The sequence below is a fragment of the Aulonocara stuartgranti genome, assembly GCF_965226115.1.
Source record: "Aulonocara stuartgranti genome assembly, chromosome: 8".
NCBI classification, from domain to species: Eukaryota; Metazoa; Chordata; class Actinopteri; order Cichliformes; family Cichlidae; genus Aulonocara; species Aulonocara stuartgranti.
Genome location: NC_138959.1, coordinates 10,297,939 through 10,323,737, shown reverse-complemented (window position 1 = coordinate 10,323,737; position 25,799 = coordinate 10,297,939). Strand labels below are relative to the sequence as shown.

Sequence of the window (25,799 nt, the reverse complement as noted above, 5' to 3'; positions counted from 1 at the left end):
ACAGACAGAACAGACCAGACTTCACTTTAGCTTTTTAGACCAAACTAATTATAGGAGCTGCTCTTAGATTGGGACCCTCATTACATGTCAACTCTTAATGAATGCAATATATTCTGTTTTATTACTGTGCTGCTTCATTGACGGAAAAATTACAAAAGTGGGAGTCTATTTATTGATTGTCATGTTTCGGTGACTGCTAAACTAATGTGTGGACTAACAAATATTTTAAGCTCCTATTTCCCATCTCATCCTGTGGTCTGTCTCTGAATTATTGTTCTAAACTTTCAAGCAATTTGTAAAATTGGTAAACAATGTATTGTGAAAGACCTTACTACTTTGCGTGTACGGGTCAACAAGTTGACAGTATCTCAGGAAACGTATTCCCTTTTCTTTTAGTTTTCATGCTGTTGAAGATTATGGAATATGAGATAAAAAATATATATTTATTGCTCCCACGTTGAATGGAATACTTCAAACAGCAGTGATCATTCACTTCCAGCTGGTTTCACTTTAAGCAGGGAAGCTACACATTCTCAAACCATGAGACTCCTGAAATTAGAAGGTGAACATGAAGGTCTGGTCATTCTGATACAAGTCAATGTGTGTACTCTGCACAAGCTTGACGTACATGTTGGAATCAAATCATTACAGAGCACAGCTGCAAGTGGTCAGAGAAAACATTTTGGGAGGAATCTAAACAAAATAAAGACTGGACACAGTGCAGCTCTGCCAAAGCTATGCTACTCAAATTTAAACCTGGTGTGGTTTTGCCGATGTTTTCAATATAACTTTTCATTATGTTAAGATAACTAGCTGGTGGCTGGTGTTGAAATTCAACCATAATTTGACATACAGCCATTAATGAAATGTGGAATATTGTAGTATTTGAACTGTAATAACTTATAGAATTTTTGAATTCTCGCCAAAAAGATCAGCAGTCCAACACAATTGCACTAAACAGACATGTAGCTGGACTGAGCAGAGGACAAACAAGTGGGGTACACAATCAGTCAGTCAGTGAATCTGGGTCCTGTGACACAAATTCAACACACACAGAATATCGTTTCTTCCCTAACCTAAATACATCCTCAAAGTCACAGTAGTACTGCAGCCAAAGGAGCAGTGTGTGATAGGAAAATGCTTATCGTGCCAGGCAGTAAGACTGTAAAAGCCTTATATACATAAATGCCTTGAAAACAGGAGGGAAAGCCAATAAAAATGCAGCCTGTGCAAGTTAATATACCTATCAATCACTATCACAGCTCTAACATTAAGAAACAAGATGGTCTGATCCTTTTGCTGCAGATCTTAAAAACTAAGCTAGCTAAGACAGCTTATTTTCTTAGAGGGTCAGCATATAAATGTATTTGCCCAGTTGCATCCCATTGCTTGCAGTCAACATGAAAGAAGCTAGGAATTAACTTAATTATGTCCTTCTTAAAATCTGGATTTCTTATAGGTAAAAGTTCAGTCCTGTTACCCATGCATGAAGACCATGGGGTTCTCTTTTTTGGAGAACTGCTCAGTAGCATATTCATTTGTGCACATATTCTCCAACACAACATGCCCTGGAGGAGCTTAGATAAGTTACTATAGCAAGGTACCCTGGTGAGTTTTGAACCACCAGCTGTAAAAAATGCAGGATGAAGTCGTAAGTTACCTTCCTAAATCCCCAGTCCTGGTACATGGTAAATGCCTCAGTTTCATCTGCTGGTCTATATTAGCTGAAAGATTTGAAATAGCATTCTGGCGAACACGGTCCTTGTTTTGCTATAAACTTGAATGATTACATGAATGCAATCAGAGCATGTTCAAATTTAACTGGCAAATGGAACTACAAAAACTACAAATGGAAACCATAAAGTACCAAAAATCTTGTCCTTTGCTTAAAGATTTCGTGTTTTTTTTTTCTTATCCAGAATCTGTTTATAGACATTAGTCTTGGGCTGAGGCACTTGGAGCATAAGTACAAACAGTTACCCCCTGCTCTCTCTCACTGCACACATCACTGGATAGATAGATACTTACTGTTAATGATGATTTTCATATTTAGTGACAGACTGATGGAGCGTTCACAAATTCAAGCTGAACAATAGGACCATATCGCCATCTTGAAGGAAATGTTCAGCTTGTCATTTAGGATACAATTAAGTGAGAATTACTATTGCTGTAATAATGCATGTTTTTCTTTGATCACTGCACAAAATACTGGAAGAGCTCGAAGCAAAATAATACGTCTGCGGTTCCACCATAAAGAAAACAAACCATTTCCTCATTGCCACTTGTACTGATTGCACAAAGCATACATTAGTATGCATGCATATTACACTCATACATTTTCCGTTTTCTGTTGATGGGAGCAGGTTTTTTCTCACACAAGCAGCAGCACTGTGGTGTTGAACTGCTGCACTTAAAGTGTACCCTGGTGTGCAAATAGCTGGGACACAAAATCACCCAAGTGTTTGTTTTGTAACCTTGTTAAAAGTGTGGAAAAAGCAAACACAGCTTGCAGGCAGTGGTGTCCATGTCAAGACCCTGGGAGTTTAATCATCATCCTGTGCTGGATGACCAAGCCGCTTTATCTTTAAAAGGGTCTGTATCTGAGATTTCAGTAGAAGTATTAAGATGCTTTTTTTTTTTTGGTTTGCTTTTTTTTCCCCAAGTCCCAAGTTAAGATTGCATCTTTAAAAAAGAAAAAGGAAAGAAAAGGGAGGGGGTTGCTGGTATCAACGATTAAAGCAGGAAATTGACTTTTTTCCTGCTTTTCCGCACTTCTCTCGAACATCCCTCCAGGTTTGGTTCCAGCTCTGGTTCCAACTCAAGATCTAACATTGCTTTCATGTTTGACCCACTTCTACAAGACAGAGACAATGACAAAGAATTAGAGGGAGAAGGAAAATGATTTTAAAAAGGCACAAGGGTAAGAGAGCAAGAGCGCTAGAGAAGTGGAAGAGATTAAAAAAGAGAGGCAGAATATAAGTAACCACACACACACACACACACACACACACACACTGAGGGAAAATGACAAAGACAATAACATCGATGGAGAGGAAGACAGTAAAAGAAAGGGGACAAACAGAAGGCAAGCTGAAGGCGCCTGTGAAGGAGGGGAGTGGGTTAAGAGGGAGGAGAGAAGCTCTGCTTCTCCTAATAAAGGGAGTGTATGTGAAAGGAGGTGCTGAAAACAGACTGAGCTGAGAGCTGAGAGCTGTGCTACCACAGAGAGAGAGAGAGCGAGTGAGCGAGAGAGAGAGAGAGAGGGGGAAACAGTGTGTGGAAGACAGAGGGTTAGAGAGAAAGAGTGAGAGGAAGGGGGAGACAGAGAGGAAAGAGAGGGGCAAAGAATAGAAAGAGCATTGTGTGGCTGCTGAGAAAGAACCCATGTCTGCACAAAGAGGTAGGTGTACTGCTTTGACTGGTACACACACACAAATGCACGCACAAAAGTAGGAAATCCTTGCCAGTGTATCCAGCAGTAGGATGTTGCAGCAGTCTTTTCAATAGACGTTAAACGTCAAGTGAGTGCATGTTGTCTTCCAACTGTGTGACTTGTCTTACTAAATGTAGCAGCTGTGTAGCAGTGCATGGAGGCAGGTCGATCACTTTTCCACAGCATGTGTTAGACCGTGCGTACAGACGGCATAACCAGATGTCTCATGTGCGTTCAACATATGTGAGTCAGTGGGATACTGATGGGCCATGTGTAGCTGATGACAAACACAGTGGCACACGTACACAGAGTTACTCCCATGATTAAGAAAGGTTAATCACAGTTTATCAGACAAAGTCCTTTTTTATTAGCCCTATTTTTTATCATATTAACTGAATCCAGCTAATCATATCTAATCAGTTTGACTGTTAAACTATTATGGGTATTTGTACTGATATCTGCCTGATTATTCTATCACTGTGAAGGAGGGTAAGGGTACAGCTGAGTCAAAAGTAATCAATGAGTTTAGTTTAAGCTTTCTCTGAATTAGAGAACATTTTTCAGCTTATCTTCCGGTTTCTATTCTCCTTATTCTTTAGTCATTTAGAGATCATTTTCAATGATGTGAGCACTGCAAATTTAAAGAAGTACAACTACATTTGTGGTGGTGAGTTTTTCATTTTTAGTATTTGGGATAGCCTAGTCCTCTTTAAAAAAAAAAAAAGTTACTATTGCAATAATTGAATTTTAAAATGTTTGAAAAATCCAGTTAAGTCAGTGTTGGTGTCAAATGCCTTCCACCTTCCTCAGATTCTCAGGAAATTGGTTCATGCACTGTCAGTGTTTCTGAATACTACAAATGAGTCACTTTTATATGCAGTTAAAAATAAAAACAATCTGAAAAGCTTAATATTACTAGATGTAAGGAAGAAAATTAGTTTATTCCTAATTTGGACGACTTGTCTCTTCAAAGTCCTTACAGCGTACCAGGGTTAGTGTCGGGCTGCTTGTGCATCAGGAATGTGTAGTCATTACCACAAATGTGTACAAATGTCACATATGTGCATGTTTGGTGACACGTAGCTTATCTTAAAGTGTAAAGACAAAGCAACAGAGCAATCATGAAAACACCATTGTGTTACTGGTTACTCATTGGGTTGTTTTGGACTGAAACAGCAATAGTTATTTTTACTGCTTAAGTTCATGTTGGTCCAGTTGAGCTCGAAGTCAGCACCAGTCTGTCCTGCAAGGTCAGACTGGACTAAGCACTAAGGACAGATCACTTCCCCATGGCAAGCAGGGATGGTTCCTCACATTTCTCATCATATGATGTTGCCAGAGGTTCCCCTTTACAGGAAGCAGCTGTTTCACAATTCACAAGTCTAAAATATATTTATAGATATGCCAAGTAGGCGATGTTGCCTCCCTCTTAACATAAACAACAAATGAGGACACAACATGTAGAAACAAAAATTCATAGAATAAGTCAAGGATGTTGTTTGGCAAGGCGTAGCTCACAGGTGTCGAACTCCAGGCCTCGAGGGCCGGTATCCTGCAGGTTTTAGATGTGTCCTTGATCCAACACAGCTGATTTAAATGGCTAAATTACCTCCTCAACATGTCTTGAAGTTCTCCAGAAGCCTGGCAATGAACTAATCATTTCATTCGGGTGTGTTGACCCACGGTGATATCTAAAACCTGCAGGACACCGGCCCTCGAGGCCTGGAGTTCGACACCCCTGGCGTAGCTGCTTGTGATGCGCGTGAGAAACTCTTCGCCATGTGCCTGTCCGTGAGGAGGAGAGGCACTCTATTGAAATCAATTTAATTTTATTTATATAGTGCAAATTCACAACAGTTGCCTCAAGGTGCTTTATTTTGTAAAGATCATGCAATAACAGAGAGAACCCCATGGTGACAGTGGGAAGGAAGAAAGAAATCTCAGGGAAGGCAGCCATCTGTTGTAGCTGGTTGGGAGTGAGGGGAGAGAGAAGAAGACAGAGCGAGGACAAAAACAAACTATGGGAAAAAGAACCTGGATTTAATAATTACCACTGATTAAATACAGTAGTGGTGTATGACCAAACAGGGAGTGCAAATACATGAATTTGTAGTTGACAAGATCTCACTGGGCCAAATAACAGGCCTGGGCAAATTCCCACAGTGGTTTCAACCTTAACCTCCACTGACTGTAATGACTAATGCCTTTTCTCATTAACAATCAATAATGTGTCAACCTCATTACCACCTGCAAAAAGAGGACAACCTCCACCCAAACTGTGTTTTTTAGAAGTGAAGAAGCCTCTTAAATGACAGCGGAAATATCTTCAAAAACGTAATTTTTTCCATTACCCCAACCTAGACGACTGAGAATCTATACAAGTTCTGTTTGCTCCTGTGCAACATTAACATAATCCATTATTCTAAAAGTTTAATATTAAAAAACATTGTTTTCATCAGGTTGCAAGGATCAGGTTGCACTTACAAGCAGCTCGGTACAATTTACTGGTACTGAACTGGTTTAAATGGTTTTAAATGCTTCCTCCACAACACCTGAAAACAAAACATTCCAGCTGTTCCACTGCAGATATCTAGTATCATGAACCTGTAGTAATCTTTAGTTTGAATTATTCCATCTGACAGTTAGTGTTTATATACACCTTCCTCATTTGATGACTTCCTTTTATGGCTGTTCTTTTTAAACTGACCAATCATGCTAATTCAAATTTTCAGACATTTTAAACTGGACGACTTTCCCACCACAGATCTATTTATTTATTTTTTGTTAAATAGAGGATACAAACACTTAGATTACTATGCTCTAAGGCATGTTCTGCTGAGTCTGTCTTTATGCAACACACACAGATGTACGTTCAGACAGTCTGCGTGTGTCCACATATGTTTATGAGTAATTAAAGCCAAACCACCAGAGCAGCACAACAATTTTAAGACCTGCCTCGAAGGCAGGTTGTTGTCTCGTCTTCCCGTCATTATAAAACCACATGAGCAAATCTCTAGCTGTGTCACCCATTGACTCATCACTAAATGTAAAGCAACAGCCCTCTCAGCATCTGCTGATGCAAAACAACCTCAATCATGTGCCTCTATCGTTCTTTCTCTTCCTCTCCATATCTTTATGACAGGCGTTTCATGAGTCCAAATTTTCCCATCAGCAGGGGTGGAGACTTTTTTTGTGTCACGCCATTCAGAAAACAAACAAACCTCAGTGCTCTTTAACATACTGACAGTAAAGAGGTATTTCAGTGGGGTTTTTTTGCTTTTTTTGTGAATTTAAGTCAAATCTGTATCTGTTTTTTGTATGATGTTTAAATTCTTAAAGTCTTACACAAGTACATTTAGGACTACATAAAGTGCAGGGAGTGATCACTATGAGACAGAAAGATGAGTGTACGGATGGATTTGTGTTGTTAATGTTATTCTATGTGCCTCAGTTACTGAACATTGTTTCTATAGATAAAAGCTCCACATGTTGTCTATGTGAACAGCACTCATGCATACTTTAGGCAGCAGGGGTTCCTGTAAATGTTATTTTAAACCCTGTTCTTTCAACTGCCTGCATCCTGAAAGGTGAAAGTTCAAGCAAATTCAGGGCATGATAAAAAAAAAAAAGGCTTTAATGTTAACAAAAAATAAATAAATTCTGCATATCAACTAAATGATAGCAGATGCTATGCTTTTCCAGTGGCCCCTTGTGGCATCTTTTTCCCACCACTCTGTCATGACTTCGAGGTTCGAACAATCCACCTCAGCAATACAATTGTGCTTACAAGGGATCGGAAATGAAAACACTGGCGGCGTGTGGGAAATGCTTGCCAAATCTGTATGCTTGGGAACAGGAGACTGTGTGTGTGTGTGTGTGTGTGTATCTGGCAGACAGTTGTGTGTAATGAGGGGAGTTTTGTTTGTTCACAGGAATGTTTGGAAATAATATTTGGTTTTAGACTAAGGATTAGACTATGCTTATATTTCTAATGATTCGAGAAGGCACAGTGCCATTAAAGTTCCTCACAACACAGAAAAGCAAACCTTATTCCGTATGTAAAAACCTGTTGATGTTGCAAGAGAATTCCTCTGATGTCATTTGCCAAATTTTCTGCTCAGGTAAACCCCCATTTTCTGTCTCAGCATGTTTCGGTATCCTTTTAGCCGACAGCTATATCATTCTTACGTGGTTACATATAAAGTCGCAGTCTTCCCCCACTTTAATCTCAAAGCAAATGAAAGGAGGACTTTGAGACAAATTGCTCCAAGCTGCTGCACACTCAGACTTGACAGTAACTTTAAGACAGGGTAAGGTTCAGTTCTGTCTGCCACCTTTATAACTCTTTGGTTACACGTCACTTCTAGACTTCGATATTGTACGATAATAAGTAGGAGTCTCTTGTAATTAACGGAGTGAGTCACTGATGCCAAGTTTTGTTCTTTTATTTATGTCACAGTCAGAATAGTTAAAGCAGTTGTTGGAGACTGCAGCAAAAGCACAGTTATTGTGACATTTGGAATGAAATTATGATCCATTTGCCTTTCAAGTGGTTGCTGTGAAAATGGGAACTGGGTCAGTCTGTCTGCTTATTATTTGCATACATTCAATAATCTGTCAACAGTATGTCTGAATTGGACCACTGTTACTTGGACAGAGGTTTGCTACAAGTTGACCTGTGCGATCGCCTTGTGATCGAAAGTGGTTACCCAGAGGTAAAAGACATTACACACTCAGTCGGGAAGTCAGTCAGCTCTTACTGGTTACAAAATGCCAGACAATTCAGAGAAATACCCAGGCAACCACCAATTTTTCCCATCACTGCAAGGAGGATGAGACCCTATATTTACTAGAGATGAACAAGATCCAATTCTAAAAATGTTTACTACATCAACATGTGGCTTCATTCTTGCACCTCTGCAGCTGCATGCCCTCAAGAAAAAGTTTGATTAAGTCCATATTTCTTCTGAAGCAAGTGAATAGCCTCAAATGATGTAGTTCAGACAGGAATGCTGAGTTAGTGGCATTATATAAGCTTTTGATGAGCTTAACTAATGTGGAAACTTCAGTATCGATGCTGTCTTTTTTTCCTTCTTCAGTGTGAAAATTTTAAGAAGGGTTCTGCCATATCATCTACAATAATACAGGTCAAAACTTTCGTATGATATAAAAGTGTCATATCCTTTCTAGCATACACAAACAAGACAAGGCCCAACATGTCCAACAGTGAGAACCGTGTCATGGAGCAATTTTGGGAACCCGTGGCAAAGCACACTGCTTTAAATACGCAGAAAAATGAAAACCAAAATGAACTACCCCCGATAAAGGTGGAAATAAATTTGTTTCATGATTTAAGGCAAAACACGCGCCATCAAGGCTACAAAGGCGGAGATACTAGCAGTTGATGATTCCACTGAAAACTGCTGGAGTTCCCACTAACTCCAAATGAGAGGAAGCACAATGGTGAATGGAAAGCATCTGGTGGCAACATCCCAGGTAGAAAATATTTTTTCAATTTCAGTTTTATTACGAGAGAATATAGTGCAGGTTCTCTAAAGAGGAACAAAGATATGTTACTTTATTTATTTTTAAACTAAGACATTAAGCAGTTATGCTATACATTTACTTACAATTTTAAAGGAGAACTCTACCTAGGCTATTTTTGTACTTACGTCTGACTTATGCTGTGTTACTAGATATTTTCCCATAAATAAAATGCAAAAATTCCAATTTCAGTTCTGGGTTAATTTCAGGCACTTTATCTCGCACCTACTTCAAAAGTCCGTAATTTTTCTATGTCAGATTTGGTCATCAGTTGCAACACTTGTCATTTTGACCCATTTCAGTTCGAGGGTCAGTCATGCATTTACCTCTGTGAGCAAATCACTTCTTGGTGTGTTCCCTTTCATTGAGCGTACTGTTATCAATTCTTTTGTAATCTCAAATTCTTTCATTTTCCCATGTGCAATAACTGGGAATGATTGAATAACTTGACTCACAAATGTCACAGCTGTTGTCCAGTGCCAAGAAGAAAAAGTCGAAATGTTTGCTTTGTTTTTCAACCAAAGCTCCAGATTCTTTGGAGTGTCTTCAATCCATCTTGTTGAGGGTCGCTTGATGGTGGCACGTTGTCAAATTCTTTTTTATTTTTACCCCTCAAGGCACATTAGCACGGCAGAGTCCACCAAGCACTTGTTCATAAAAATCCTGAAAAGATCATGGCTCACTGTTTTTTGCGATTTTGTGGGAAATCCAAAGCTGGTCTTGACTACTCGATCCCTGTGTAAAGCTTGGTAAAAAAAAAAAAAAAATTAAAAAAAAAGATCGTTGTTGCTTTTGCAGCTTTGCTGCCAAAGGTTCAGATGTCTGTTGCAGCTCTGCATCAGTCAACATCTTGAATTTCATGTGCATATGCTTGCACACACGTAAGTAAATAAAAGAAAAAAAATTCTGGGGCTATTTTAGCAGTCCTACAAAAAACACACACACACGAAAAACAAAAACAGTAAGCTGTTCTCTGATAGGTAATTTATTAAAGAGTGTCTGGTGACCAAAATGGGCAAAACTGTATAATGTTTAGGATTCAAATGTAAGTAGTTTATTTAAACCAAATGGCCAGATGTGGTTTGCTGCCCATAAAATGCTATGAACCGCTGTATACATTGCTGTGTCGCTATTATTTCACTATAACCAGTGTTGGGAAAGTTACTTTTACTACAGATTACAGAATACATGTCCCAAAATGTAGTTTGTAATGTATTCTGTTAAGTTACTCAATGTTAGTAACATATTCTGAATACTTTGGATTACTTAATATATTGTCATGCTTTTTACAACTACATGAATGTAGCAATCACATCCTGCAAATTCTTGTTTTTCTCCACCAATTGGCTGTTAAGCCCAAATCTCCCTGAATAGACAATATATTTACTGTAGAGGAGCATCCTAATGGGTCCATTGTGTAACTGACGCCACCAATGCTTACATTAGAGCCTCTTATTGCGTGTTTTGTTTGGGTTTCTGGCAATGCATTTAATTACCAAAATTAGGGAGGGGATAGCCTAACATATGAAACAGGAAATGACTGCCTTGTAATCCATTTATTTCAACAAAATAACTATATTCTAATTATAACTTCATCACATCATTTAAATGGTAATTGTAATGAAATAAAGTTACTCATATTTTGTATTTTAAATACGTATATATGCCGTTATTCCCCAACACTGACTATAACACTGTTGTTGGTGGGACCTTGTAGCAACAGATAATAAACATTTTATTGTTTCATATTAAAAATAGTCACCTACATCTAATTCAAAATGAATGCTGAATATTCTGAAGTTTTTTTTCTGGATTATCCTCACACTGATCAAGGAAGACTCCTCGGGATACAAAGGAATGTCTGATTCCCTAGTTCTCACTTGATTCATTGGCTCAGTAAACATTTTCCTTATTAGTTTATGGTTACGACCACTAGCCATAACTCTTCTTTACTACAGGATGTTATACATTTTGTAAATCATGGTCCCCCGTTAGTGTCAAACAGACAATAAAGCTTGGTTTGCTTTATGGGATGACTTTTGATAGACAAGTCCCTAACATATGAGCTAGCAGTGTCCTCAGTTTCTGATTCAGATCTACCCTTTGTTAATCACAAACTCACAAACTTCCTTAAAAGCAAGAGTTCAAAACTAAATTGAGATGTATATATTAAAATCCACATCGAAAGGAGCCAGCTGAGGTGGTTCGGGCATCTGACAAGGATGCCCCCTGGGCGCCTCCTGGGTGAGGTGTTCCAGGCATGTCCCACCGGGAGGAGGCCCCGGGGCAGACCCAGGACACGCTGGAGAGATTATATCTCTCGGCTGGCCTGGGAACGCCTTGGTATTCCCCCGGACAAGCTGGAGGAGGTGGCTGGGGAGAGGGAGGTCTGGGCCTCTTTGCTTAGGCTGCTGCCCCCGCGACCCGACCCCGGACAAAGCGGATGACGATGGATGGATGGATGGATGGATGGATGGATGGATGGATGGATGGATGGATGGATATTAAAATAGTGTAATTATGTGGAACTTTTTTAAAAGTACAGGCTTAAAAAAGTTCTTGCTCTTCCGACTCCTACCATGTAGCCTTTGTTAGAGAGGAAATATCCATCAAGCTGTATTAAAAGCTATAGGAAATAGGCTTTAAAACAATACTTATGCATTCATCTGTACACTTCCACTTCTCCAAATTCAGGCTCCTAGAGCCTATCCCAGCTGACCTTTCGTCAGTCTGTTGTGGTAATGTGTTATCACTGTTTTAACATAATGTACTTTTACAAGTCTACAGCTACTGTCATGTGCTGGGTTGTACTATGTACAGAGCTGAGAGTGAAAATACAAGGAACTTGCAAGCTTTGAAATATCTCCATTTGGACATTTATTTTTCAAGCATCTAAGTTGCTTATTTTAATTTAGTGGGCGTTTAATTTGTTTTATTGTTACCATTATTCCAGAGCAAGGATGCTTCAAGTTTTGACAATCAAGCGATGATTTAGGGAGCCAGCATATTTGGGAGACCCACAGGACAAATGTATTTTTATACTCTGTTACAGTATTTAAGTAACTCTAAAAGTTGGATTTCTTAAAATCACCTGTGTCAAATGTTAGAAATGGATAGTCTGCTTCAATGGGTGTACAGGCAATGCTTTTAAACGCCATTTCTTGGAAGTGATGTTGAACCAATTGCAGGATATTTATTACAGGAGTGTGTACGTAATGTATTATTGTGGGAAGGCTTGAATTATACAGCTCTCTGAAGTTAGGAAGGTTGGCAATCATTCTCTAGTGTATGTTTGATTATGTATGTGCATGTGTGTTGCAAGAGAGGAAAACAAATGACAGAAACCATCTGTGAATGGATCAACAAATCTGCAGGCAGGTCATGTTCAGGGGCACACACACACACACACACACACACACACAAACTTTTCAACAACCTCCATTCTTCTACACACACCCCACACGTAGACACACACACACACACACACACACACACACACACACACACACACACACACACACACACACACACACACACACACACACACAGCCTTACAGAAAAGAAGGGAATTCCGATCCGTCACTGAGATGACATCACAGTCTCCAATAATAAGAAACAGTCGAACAAGGGAGTCCCCACTTCCCTCCTCCCTCATACACATCCCACAGAATGAACAGAGGGTAGAAAGAGTAGTGCTGGGCAGAGTGACTCTCATTAGCTCCCAGAGAGAGAGTCCCTTTTAAGGGATTCACATGCACACACGGGAACGCGCCGACATACGCACAAACACGCTTTAGTTGCATCTCCATAGCGACCAGCTCTGCTGTCCCAGCTTGGGGAGGAAACTGAGTGCTTTAAAGCTGCTACAACGCAAACACACACACACGCACACACATACAGCTCTGTTCTAATCCGTGTCCGGCCACGACGGAAAAACCTCTCCTCATCTTATCACCCGGCTACCTCCCTCTGTCACTTCTCTCCTCTCCCCGTCCAGCCCATATTTTCTTTTTCTTCAACTTCCACCCTCTCTCCCTCTCTCACATACCCTCCCCCTCTCTTTTTTCTCCCTTTCACTATCTGTCTCTATCCCTTCCCCGTCTGAAGTACACAACAGAGGTAAGTGCTCTCGCTCGCTGTGCGCCTCTGGGTTTAATGTGCTTTAACTTTCAGTCTTTCAGTGCGTTTTCTCACAGTAGACTGAGGTGAGCTTAACTATCGGTGCTGCAGGTACTGTTAGTGAAGTAGGCAGAAAAACTGTTTTGTCCTGTACTCTGCCGGTAGGTCAGTTTCTGCTTTGCCAGCTGTCGTGCGCGCCTCGACAGTATCTGTCAGTTCGTTTGCCCTGGCAATAATCAAACAACCATGCGTGTGCTTGTATATGTGGGCTTGCTTTCATACTGGTATCTTATTCATCGATTTTCCATCACAGTAGCTTTGTGACTACAGACAGCCTTTTATACCCTTTTTTTTGTCTGTTTTTGAAACTGTGCACTTAAAAGTGCATATTATCTGCTATAGCATCTTGACTTTATCCCATTAGAGCAATTGTGATAGCTCTATACTTCAGAGTACTTCAAGAGGAATGAGAACCCAAAAAGTAATATTTGATATCAAAATAATAACTAGCACATGTTGAAATCTTTAATCACTGTTTTCATACACTCTTGTGGGAGTATAGCTATTGAATTAATAGGTCAGCCTTTCTTTGGTAGAGTTGTCTTTTTTGATTATATCCAATTGTCCTTCTGTGTTGTATAAACAGTTCAAGTATTTCCACAATAATAGTTCTCTTTAAGTGCTTTTCATAGTGGATATCTGATCTTTCAGCCCATGTTAAATACACCACTGAGATACCCTCTCTAATGTGCTGTGGCTGAAATAACAACTCCCCCTAAAATCAATGAACAGTCTGGCAACAATTTACACACCCCAAATCAGAAAGCCCTTGGTTACAAAACACAACAAAACAATTAAACGCTCTTTCCAACACAGTTTCTCTCCAACATCCAAGCACACACATTCTGTGACATATGCCACATCTGGAACCAAGAGTGGCTAAACACATACCTACTTAACAGTGTGTCTCCATCTTCCCCTTTTTACCCTCTCGCCTCTCCTCTCCTTCCTGTCTCTGTCTGTCTCTCCACCCACGCTCTCAGAGATGAAAGAGAAGAACCCCTGGCCTACGCCTGTGACCATCATCATCATTGTGATTGGTGTCATAGCGATTGTTGCCCTGGTGACGGTGGCGGTTTTGCAGAACAAACCTGTCCCCCAAAAGTACAAGGTAAAGTACTCAAATGTTGTGACCTGTTCCCTGTGTGGGAGTCAAATGTGTTACACAGGAATCTTAAGCCAAAGTCCACAAACCAAATAAGGCATCTTGTCAGTATATGACCTCAGCTTGTACAACCGGCTTTACAAATCCACCACCGAATATGGCCAGCGGATATCAACAATAACATTAAATCATCTCTTTAGTTACAGTTGCAGATCCAGGTTTGAGTCTCACAGCTGAAAGCATGGTCTAGTTTTTATAAAGTACTGTACTCCTAATTCACATGGATTGGTGCCACAGTTTTGGCAACATGTAGTTTATACAATCATTACCCTGATGTTAAATGTTTGCATGTAACTAATTAACTAGAATTTGTTATTTTTCTGCTCCTCCTCCAGTATGGGATTGTGCTGGATGCTGGATCTTCCCACACAGCTCTTTATATTTATCAGTGGCCAGCAGAGAAGGATAACAACACTGGCAGAGTTGAACAGACACACTCCTGCAAAGTCAAAGGTACAGTATATGTTGCACAAATACTCTCATATGACAGTGCAAACTTACATATATGCATTAATATGTAGGAAATTGCATATGAATCTGCATATTTACTGATATAGCTATTAGTGTTTGTGTATGTGCGTGTTTAAATTTGGTCATAAATGATACATTCCTGTTTAACAATGATTCCTTCTAAAAAGCTACAATTAAGTATAATTGTATTGTACTATTTTCCTTAAGTCCAAGGTGATTCATTTTCTCTTCATTCAGTTTGAAATCTTATGCTCTTTTAAAGCGAACTGCAGGGCATCTGAAGCCAAAGACTGATCAAAATTTACATCTAGAGACTTGGTGGATTAGCATAGCCACTTACTAATTATTCATTAGCATTATTGGGTACACATCTGATGGTTCGTTAAAAAGCCTCCACATTAAATTTCATATTAAATGACAAATGGCACTGGGGAACACCTTACCGAGTCAGCCATTGTTTCAAATGTTGTGTTAAGTCTATATAATTGAATTTCCCAGAGGAACCCACCCGAGGGATTAATAAAGTTCTATCTTATCTTATCTTAAATGGATTTTGTTCAACTTCCCAGGACCACTATAGAAAAAAAAAATGACAGATAACACACTAATCAATTCAGACACTGCCTGAAAATGAGAAGCTGGAGTGTAGGTGGGTTGCAAAGTGGCTTGGAGATACACACCAATTGTAGGCAGATTAAGCAACCTGAATGGCACACCGTTTATGATTTATGATTTGTCACATACAGTGGCTTGCAAAAGTATTCGGCCCCCTTGAACTTTCCCACATTTTGTCACAAATAAATAACTGCAAAGTGGGGTGTGCGTAATTATTCAGCCCCCTGAGTCAATACTTTGTAAAACCACCTTTTGCTGCAATTACAGCTGCCAGTCTTTTAGGGTTTGTCTCTACCAGCTTTGCACATCTAGAGACTGAAATCCTTGCCCATTCTTCTTTGCAAAACAGCTCCAGCTCAGTCAGATTAGATGGACAGCGTTTGTGAACAGCAGTTTTCAGATCTTGCCACAGATTCTCGATTGGATTTAGATCTGGACTTTCACTGGGCCATTCTAACACATGGATATGTTTTGTTTTAAATCATTCCATTGTTGCCCTGGCTTTATGTTTAGGGTCGTTGTCCTGCTGGAAGGTGAACCTCCGCCCCAGTCTCAAGTCTTTTGCAGACTCCAAGAGGTTTTCTTCAAAGATTGCCCTGTATTTGGCTCCATCCGTCTTCCCATCAACTCTGACCAGCTTCCCTGTCCCTGCTGAAGAGAAGCACCCCCAGAGCATGATGCTGCCACCACCATATTTGACAGTGGGGATGGTGTGTCCAGAGTGACGTGCAGTGTTAGTTTCCTGCCACACATACCGTTTTGCATTTTGGCCAAAAAGTTCCATTTTGGTCTCATCTGACCAGACCACCTTCTTCCACATGTTTGCTGTGTCCCCCACATGGCTTGTGGCAAACTGCAAACAGGACTTCTTGTGATTTTCTGTTAACAATGGCTTTCTTCTGGCCACTCTTCCGTAAAGGCCAACTTTGTGCAGTGCACGACTAATAGTTGTCCTATGGACAGATTCCCCCACCTGAGCTGTAGATCTCTGCAGCTCGTCCAGAGTCACCATGGGCCTCTTGGCTGCATTTCCGATCAGCGCTCCCCTTGTTGAGCCTTTAGGTGGACGGCCTTGTCTTGGTAGGTTTACAGTTATCCCATACTCCTTCCATTTCTGAATGATTGCTTGAACAGTGCCCCGTGGGATGTTCAAGGCTTGGGAAATCTTTTTGTAGCCTAAGCCTGCTTTAAATTTCTCAATAACTTTATTCCTGACCTGTCTGGTGTGTTCTTTGGACTTCATGGTGTTGTTGCTCCCAATATTCTCTTAGACAACCTCTGAGGCCGTCACAGAGCTGCTGTATTTGTACTGACATTAGATTACACACAGGTGCACTCTATTTAGTCATTAGCGCTCATCAGGCAATGTTTATGGGCAACTGACTGCACTCAGACCAAAGGGGGCTGAATAATTAAGCACACCCCACTTTGCAGTTATGTATTTGTAAAAAATGTTTGGAATCATGTATGATTTTCGTTCCACTTCTCACGTTTACACCACTTTGTATTGGTCTTTCACGTGGAATTCCAATAAAATTGATTCATGGTTGTTGCTGTAATGTGACAAAATGTGGGAAAGTTCAAGGGGGCCGAATACTTTTGCAAGCCACTGTAGCTGTGTAGGAGGGTATTAGTTGAAGTGGGTTGGCATGAAGATCAGTTGAACTTAACTTTGGTGCCTGTCTGAACTAATGCTATGCCTGTTTTGTGAAAGCTTAAAATAGCAAGTTATGCTAGAGCAAAAGAATATACTACTATACACAGAGCTAGATGTGTTTTTGGCTTAATGTTTTGTTGTATGTTGATAATATTGTGGTAGCTATGTATTCAGTAAGCCAATTAATCATTTTAACAGAATAAAAACAATTACACATGTATTCCAAATCCCTTCACATCCGATTAGTAACTGTACTCTCTGTTTTCTGAAAAATCTTTATCTGTGTTTTTGTTTTGGTTCCAGAGAATCTAGACGTGGTTATTTTGTAAAAGCAATGACAGACAAATGAAAAACAATAGCTTATTACCAACACAATCTCATGGTGATGACAAGACTGTAGGAATTCAATGCACAGGCAAAAAAGGCATGTCTGGCACCTGCAAAACTGCAGAATGGCATTTTTGTTTTTATGTGGACTAAACAAAGGAGCTATTGTATGTTTATTGGTAAGCCTTAAAAGTGCATTTAGAGACAGCCAAACTGGGTGTTTCCCTACAGCTTCCCGACTTTAAGTCAAATATAGATACTGTATCGTACCAAATAAACACAGAATAATTAAAAATTTAAGCATGGTATATATAATTTAATTAAACTGTTGTCATTTACAAAAAAGTCATTTATTACCAATAACGCTATTAATTACATACATGATATACATGTAAATACCCATAACTGTGTTATATTTTGAACTGAAACTAGTAAGGCACTCCTGGCTGCATCTTTGCCTAGTATTAGGCAATTTATTCTATAAGTTCATTTAACCTCAATAACATCTTTACCTGGCCCGTCCCTTCTGAAATACAGAACAGTTCCTGAAATTTTACAGATGAGTGAATTTTTAAGAAGGGTCGCTGTAAAGACAAGGCTGTCACTGTGCTTTATTGTTACTAAATTTCTGCCCAGTAACCCTCCTGACTTTTTGTTTTAACAGGTAAAGGTATTTCCAGCTATGCGTCTGAACCATGGAAAGCAGGAGAGTCTCTGAAAGAGTGCATGGGGGAGGCTGAGGAGACTGTCCCCAAAGAAAGAGCTCACGAGACCCCACTCTATCTGGGAGCCACAGCAGGAATGAGGCTGCTGGAGTATGTTGCACAAGCTTAGACATTTTCATGATAAAACCTAGAAAAGAATGTTTTTTAAAAACACCCACAGTGAACAGCTTTTCATGCTGACACTGTTTAGCTTATCTCCTGTCTAAAAGCTGAAACTGTGTTTGCATTGGCAGTGCAAATATTGCTATTTTTTTGTAACCGTTCGTATTTGCACATTTATCTCCACAAGAACTGCCAGGACAGTGAATAGGTTACTGTCAAAGCCATTATGCACAATACAATGTATATATTATTTATGGGCTGCTGTATTGATCTGACTTGTGGACGTGACTCACACATACATTTGTGCCATGTGTGCCTGCAGTATTGTGAATAGCTCAGCATCAAAGAACGTATTTCAGGCTGTGGAGAACGCCTTGCGGAACTCCCCCTTCTCCTATCAGGGAGCAAGAATCCTCAGTGGGCAGGAAGAGGGTGCCTTCGGGTGGGTCACAGTCAACTACTTGGATGATCGTCTCAAACAGGTCAGTTTGTGCACATCAACATACAGGTCCGTGCACATTTGTCCACACTGAGACGTACTTTGTGTGTGCCAGTACTCCTGGTTCTGCACTGACCGAGTGTTATTTTACCTCTTCTGCAGGGCTTGAAAACAACAGGCGCTCTTGACCTTGGTGGGGCGTCTACTCAAATTAGCTTTATATCCGATGATTTTGACGGCTCAGAGTCACCCATCAACTCTGTCAACTTCCGACTCTATGGAAATGATTATAACCTGTATACTCACAGCTTCCTGTGCTACGGAAAAGACCAAGCGTTAAAAATGGTGGTGGCAAATCACACTCAGGTAAACTTCTGACCTTGGTTCCTGTGTTTTGTGAATGAACTGTTCAAACTAATCAAATATGGGATCTTATCTGAGAGAGCCATAATGTTCTTAAATGTGCAAAAGTACTTAGGCTTCATTGTTCTCCATCTGTTGCACCTCACTATCTCACTCTCTCTCCTAGTCAGGTGCAACAACAGTATTGGATCCTTGTTTCCACTCAGGCTACAATGAGACAAAGAACTACTCCGTCCTTTATGACAGCCCCTGTGTGTCAGGCAGGAAACCTCAGGAAGTTCCAGAAAAATTTGATCACATTGGGAAAGGAAACTTCCAAGAATGCCAAGAAGTTGTCAAAAGTGTATTTAACTTTACTTCCTGCAAATACAGCCGATGCTCTTTCAATGGGGTCTTCCAGCCTCTTTTGCAGGGGCCATTCGGGGTAAGTGAGTGTTTCTCCATGTGTAGATTTAACCTGGTTTATAAACAGTCATCCAAGTATATCTGGTGACTCATTTTAGCATTTAGCATTCATGCATTTATTCATTCATTTTTTGCCACATCTGTGAGAATGACCCCATTCAAGTTTAATTTACTGCCCGACTATCCTCACTTTTATTGACCCAAAAGGAGCGACTGAGGACATAAACTCATCAAGAGAGTATTTATTTAAGTCAAGACAGAAAGAATCCTACGGTGCCTAAAGTCTATTGCCTTCAGACAGAATAGAGCTTTAGGGCACTTTTTCATTTGCTTAATTTTTCGGTCCGAGAAGTTATGTCCATCTTTTATACTGCTCATGTCTGCTCTGAAGATCCCCTGTGAGCTCTAACCACTCTAACCACAACTCGCAGATTACAAGGCTGCACAACAAAACAGACTACTATCAGCAGATGCAGGCTATGATCATGGGGTTGGAGTTCATCCATAGCATGAGACTTGTTCGTGAACAGCCACATGTATGCACACAAGTGCACACATTTTGGGCACTCATTTTGCATCCAATATGGAAGAAATGTCATACAAAAATAATGCAGTTATATCATGTGGACTATCTATAACTGTACATGGCTTCCTAATTTGCTTTTATTCACTGTGTGTGCAAATTTTATAGAAAACAAAACAGAAGACCAGTAAGAAAACAAATGGAAATATTTCAGTAATGTTATAAAGCCTGAATGAAAATTAATCAGAAAAATTATGACCTGAATACACCCAACAGATGCTGATTCGAAGTTCCCTCTTTATGCTGTTTTCTACCCCACCCCTTGAGCAACCCCATCTGATTCCGATTCTGTGAGAAGTGTGCACTCTCTGTATCACAAAGTAGAGGATCAACTGGAATTATTGAGTCAGAATCTATCTGTGGGAAGCACAGAGCACTCGTGCCGTTTGGGCGTGCACAGGGGTTACAGAACATGCAGTATAATCAATTCTGCAATCCTCGAAGTACCAGTTTATTGAGTTACTTCTGTTTTTAACATGACTGACATTAATTGTGGAACGCCTCAGCAAAAAGCGCTTGTGTTTCCTCATCTTCCTGATCTGAATAAGAAAATAAACCTTTGTAACATTAACTGATACAATAATCAGTCTGAAGAGACAGTATACTTAGGTTGTAGTGATAGAATAGAAAACGTGCATGTTTCCCTTCTAAAAACCCCCCGAAAAAATTAACTAAATCATTGCAATACTACTGAATATTGTATCTACCACAGACTATTTCTTTTAATTAGCAAAGACTAATTTGACGGTTGTTGCCACCTTAATCACACAGCTAGCCATATTTCTTATAGTATAACTGCAACAGACCCCAGCAACATGGTTAAGATGCCCAGACAGTGCAGTACATGTGGTAAACCTGCCATGTTGAAACCTGGCACACAGCTATTGGCTACTGCCACCGGTGTTAGGATCCACCTCTCAGTAATAAGCCACACCCCCAACAATCAAAACAACAAAATTTTAATTTATTTAAAAAAAAAATCATCCCCTTGCAGTTGTAATGAAGGGGGTACTTAGCCGATACCTTATTCTAAAATATTTAGGGGGAAAACGTTTTAGTGGTTTAAGTGGCAATTGTTATGATTATGATATAATGATTTCAATAAATGTCCAATAAATTTCCGTAGTATTTATAAATTGATTACTTCACTTTCTAGAGATATCCTGATTTCCTCCTGTCTCATCGCTTTCTCTTTTCATCTTTCATTTTAGGCGTTCTCTGCTTACTACTTTGTGATGAACTTCCTCAATTTGACGGATACATCCATGCCCCTTGAAACTGTGAAGGAAAAGCTAAGCCAGTACTGTGCTACCTCTTGGGATAAGGTCAGAGAAAATGTATACATTGGTTATATACATAAAAAATGTTCTGTCATAGTCACCCCCTTCTGTGTCTTATCTATGTCCTTCAGCCTGCCTGTAATGTACACTGATTGCATCCTTGCGTTTGAACTTCCTGCACAGATAAAGATTCAGCATCCTACAGTAAACGTAAAGTATCTGGCTGAATACTGCTTCTCGGGCACCTACATCCTCACCCTGTTGACAGAAGGATATGATTTCACTGCAGTGACTTACTCAAACATAAAATTCATCAAGAAGGTCAGTAGATCACTGTCCAGCTTTTTCCTGTCTCTTAAAGAGAGACATCCACACCTGATAGGTCATACTGACCTGACCTTGTACTTGTGTGTGTGAGTGCATATATAAACAAATACCTACTGTAACATCCATCTTTCTGGACACATTTAAGTCTCTGTTGGAAAGTGACAGGTGTGGAAAAACCTCAACTGTGTAAAAGGTGGTTTAAAAATTTAGGATTACATTTAACTTGGACTAACTGTAATCCTCTCTGCCAGTTGGGGCATTCAGCTGTCCTTTAGGAGGCCAGCTTTAACAAGCATTGGTATAAATACCGGGCACAAGTTTTATGCAAAGAGCTAACTAAGCTCTGAGTTATTTAAGAATTTCATAGCACCCTTATCAGACAACACTAATCTATTCCAGCTACATCTAATATGCTTGCAGTTTGCAGAAACAAAAAGCTCTGCTGTTCAAACAAGAAAGTAAAAAGCAAAGCACAGAGGACATAAAGCCCCTCAAAACAACAGAACCACTCTCTACCACCACCTTAAAAGTGATTCAAAAAGTAGGTAGCAACAGCCCGTGAATTATACAGCAGCAAAGCTCTTCTCATCTGAGGTAAAGTGCAAAGTCAGCCTTCAGTTTAGGTTTCAGATTAAAACGAGACTCTCGCGTTTATCTCCTCACAGAACACACAAGGGAAATAGACTACGCAGAATATTGCACGTAACCTAATCAAGCAGCCAGAAAATAGATTGCAATTCCTTTTTCATATGAAACACGGCAAAGATTTTACACTTCAGAGGAATATTCAGCAACCACCTCCTCAGCCAGCTGCACACACACATGCTGTCATCAAGAAAGCCATACAAACAATGATCAGGATCAGGGATCAGGATTTCACGCCATGTTAAAAGATGCTGTAATATAGTATACAATCTAGAGGACTAAACTTTGCATTAATTCACACCTACTTCTTCTACCGCGCAGTGCTGTGAAAAAGCAGGCAGTAAACAACAACTTCTTGTTTTTGTTTTTTTGCATATTTGTCACAGTTAGGAAATGCTTGATTACAGTTTTTGCTGCAAAGGGCAGCAAAACCAGTTCTTACAGCAGGTTTAAGGGGCAATTACTTTTTTGGGGGGTTTGCAAGGATAGGTTTAGATGGCTTTTTTTCCATAAATAAATGAAATCATGATTTATTTAGTCAGGTATGTTGCTAATGGGTGTAGATCTAGATGTAAGCCACTCACCCTCCTTCTCTCACAGCCAAGTTGGTAAGATTTTAACATTATCAGTGGTTACATCCTCTGAGTAAAATGGTAAATGGCCTGTATTTGTATAGTGCTTTACTAGTCCCTAAGGCGCTTTACACATTCAGTCATCCACCCATTCACACACACCAGTGTGTATGTGAATGGGTGGGGCGCACTGACAGAGGCAAGGCTGCCGGACACTGGCGCCACCGGGCCCTCTGACCACCACCAGTAGGCAACGGGTGAAATGTCTTGCCCAAGGACACAACGACCGAGACTGTTAAACCACAATTGCCCCTTTAAAAGTTAAATTATATTACACACAAGAATGTTTAACTCTTTCCAAGAAGCCTTGATTAGAAAAAAGCAGTGAGCAGATAAGGAATTCATTGCTCTGTTCTAGTGACTTAAAATGCAGTGATAAAAGGGACATAAATCACACCATAACAAGAAAAACTCAAACCAGTTCAACCTACATGCAATACAACAGGATTAGTTTGGGTGTTACTTCGTATTACTCCAGAAAGACTAGGTGGCAAAAAACAAAAAAACAAGAAAGCAGCCAGTCTGCTTCCTTGTTGTAAACTGACAATTATTACTCTGCTATAATTATACACAGACATGCACACAAATTGGATTCTGTGTAATCAAATATCATAATCATTTATTTAAAAAATGAATAAATAACACGGCTGAGTACTTGAAAAACAAAGGATTAACATCAAACGTTGATTCACAATAATGCTGATTGGAACTGCTGGTGTTCTTTGAACCCCTCAATGTGGGGCCTATTACAGGTACTGGATGATACTGTAGCTAGATGGGGGACCCAGTTAGCGAAGGGTAGACCAGCAGCTGTTTCAGACTGTGCAGTCACAGTTCTAATTAACATCTCGTGTAAGAATTTCAATGTTTACTTTTTGAATTTCTTTTTTTACAATTAGCAAGCATATGCTGTGCGAGTGAAATTACCCATAATACCCTAAGGAAGGCATTTCACTATAAGCCGCTACATCAGGTTAACCTCACTATACTGACTGGTGACAAATTAAAGGAAAAACCTGAACTCTTGATCCCTACTTGTGTGGGTTGAACACTTAAAGGAGAGTTTGGACTGGCACATTAATCAGTGCTTTGGCATACTGAAGATCTTCTAGTAGTAGCAAGGCTTTTTAAGACAACTGAATTTAAACGCTTTTTATTTGAATTTGTCAACAGTTTATGTTTATGGCGATCGCTTCCCTTCTTCTTTGTTTCCAGATAAAAGGCAGTGATGCAGGCTGGACTCTGGGTTACATGTTGAATCTCACCAACATGATCCCAGCTGAGGCTCCTGACTCACCCCCTCTCCCCCACGCTGGCTACGTCTCCATAGTAACCATCATGACAATACTACTCATTGGCCTCCTCTTACTTCTCGCCCTCCGCATATTCTGGCCCCGTTGCTCCAAGAAAACACAAATTGTATAAACACTCTGAAGCGTATGTATGCATGTACAGTTATGTGCAAAAATCTCGAGTCACTCCTCATCTATTTATATTTTCCTTTCAAGGAGCCACATGTACTTGTAGTCTAAGCAGCGAGAGGTGAACCGTCTTCAAGAAACTTAAAGGAGTCCAGGCTCTTGTCTTTCCAAGTTCCATAGACAACCATAACCTTGATGACTGAGAACCTACACAAACTATTATTTTTAACCTCTCTTGAGCAATAGTTCTCTAGACTTCCTGAAGGTCTTTCACAATTCTTCTTTAGACATTGGCTGCTTTTTCGCTTATTTTCAGTTCAGTCTTTGTACCTCGCCATTTAAGAGGATTTTTTTTTCTTAAGCCACTTAACGCTCACCTATGAGTCATTCAAGTATAAAAGAAGACACCTAGCTCAAGGGATGAACTAGTGTTCTGTCAGCACAAAACAGACAACTTAGCAATGAACTCATTTTAAATAGTATCTTTAAGCACTCTGTTATTAACAGCTGTTGCAAAAATGTATCATGTGTTCACATTTCTTTCATTGAATTCGTGAAAAATGCCAACGATAACACAGTTTAACAGACACAAAATGTATTTTTCACCAACAAAGAGCTATTATTTTTTAAACTTAATATCTCAGCATCATGTGCAATGTGTCCTTAAATAAATTGAGGAAACTGGACAAGGAAGAACTGGCAGGCCTGAAAAACTATCTACAGGAGATGAAAGGTATCTTTAAGTGATTTCCTTAAGCAATAGGAAAGAATCCAGCAAAGACTTGACAGATAAGTGGAGAAATGCATCTGGCTCTGATTCTGTCAGAATTTTATCCACCATGCAACATCGTCTGGAACAAACTTTTAGCGTGATAATGATCCAAAACATACTGCTTACAGTAAAAGCATACCTGGATGGAAAAATACACAATGGAACACTATCAGTCATGGATTCACCTCCCCAGAGCCCAGATTTCAACATTACTGAAGCAGTGTGAGATCATCTTGTAAGAGAAGAGGACAAAAGGCAGCCAACAGCCAAAGAAGAGCTTTGAATGTCCTTCAAGAAGTTTTGACAACTACTTTCTACTCAAAAATTACAAGAAATCTTGCCCAAGAGAGAAAAGGCTGGGTTAAAGAATAAAAGTAGTTCAACCTTCTGATTTGTTGCATTTGTAAAAACCGTTTTTTTGCTTGTGTTTTATTGTGTTTCCATGTATATTTGTATGTTTTATTAAATCACTACCCCATCCCCCATTTTCCAAGCAAGAAATAAAGACATGAAGGGTGGCTTAAGACTTTTGCACTGCACTGTGAGTATGTGTGAGTGGCAAATGAGATAGAGGACATTTGCAAATGTTTGTGTTTGTGTTGACTGTTTTACTAGGTAGTGGGGAGGTTAAAGGTCATACGGATTGAAGGATAACAGTGTCTCCCACAAAGGAGTAAGTTGTGCATCCCTGCTTGAAGGACATTTCCTGTATAA

General features: G+C 39.8%; 1 protein-coding gene across 2 annotated transcripts; it reads left to right on the top strand.

The window, feature by feature from the left end:
- Positions 1–3,183: 3,183 nt before the first annotated feature.
- Positions 3,184–25,609, top strand: entpd1 (ectonucleoside triphosphate diphosphohydrolase 1). 2 transcript variants are annotated; one of them, XM_082543126.1, is made up of 10 exons: positions 3,184–3,400; positions 14,140–14,267; positions 14,657–14,774; positions 18,056–18,206; positions 18,541–18,700; positions 18,820–19,023; positions 19,187–19,444; positions 21,220–21,333; positions 21,472–21,609; positions 24,108–25,609. In XM_082543126.1, the coding sequence occupies exons 1-10, from the start codon at positions 3,385–3,387 to the stop codon at positions 24,315–24,317; spliced, it is 1,497 nt and encodes a 498-aa protein (XP_082399252.1). In that variant the 5' UTR covers positions 3,184–3,384; the 3' UTR covers positions 24,318–25,609. The 2 variants fall into 2 exon arrangements, with proteins under 2 accessions (XP_082399252.1, XP_082399253.1); XM_082543127.1 differs by lacking the exon at positions 3,184–3,400 and adding an exon at positions 12,867–13,096.
- The last annotated feature ends 190 nt before the right edge of the window (positions 25,610–25,799 follow it).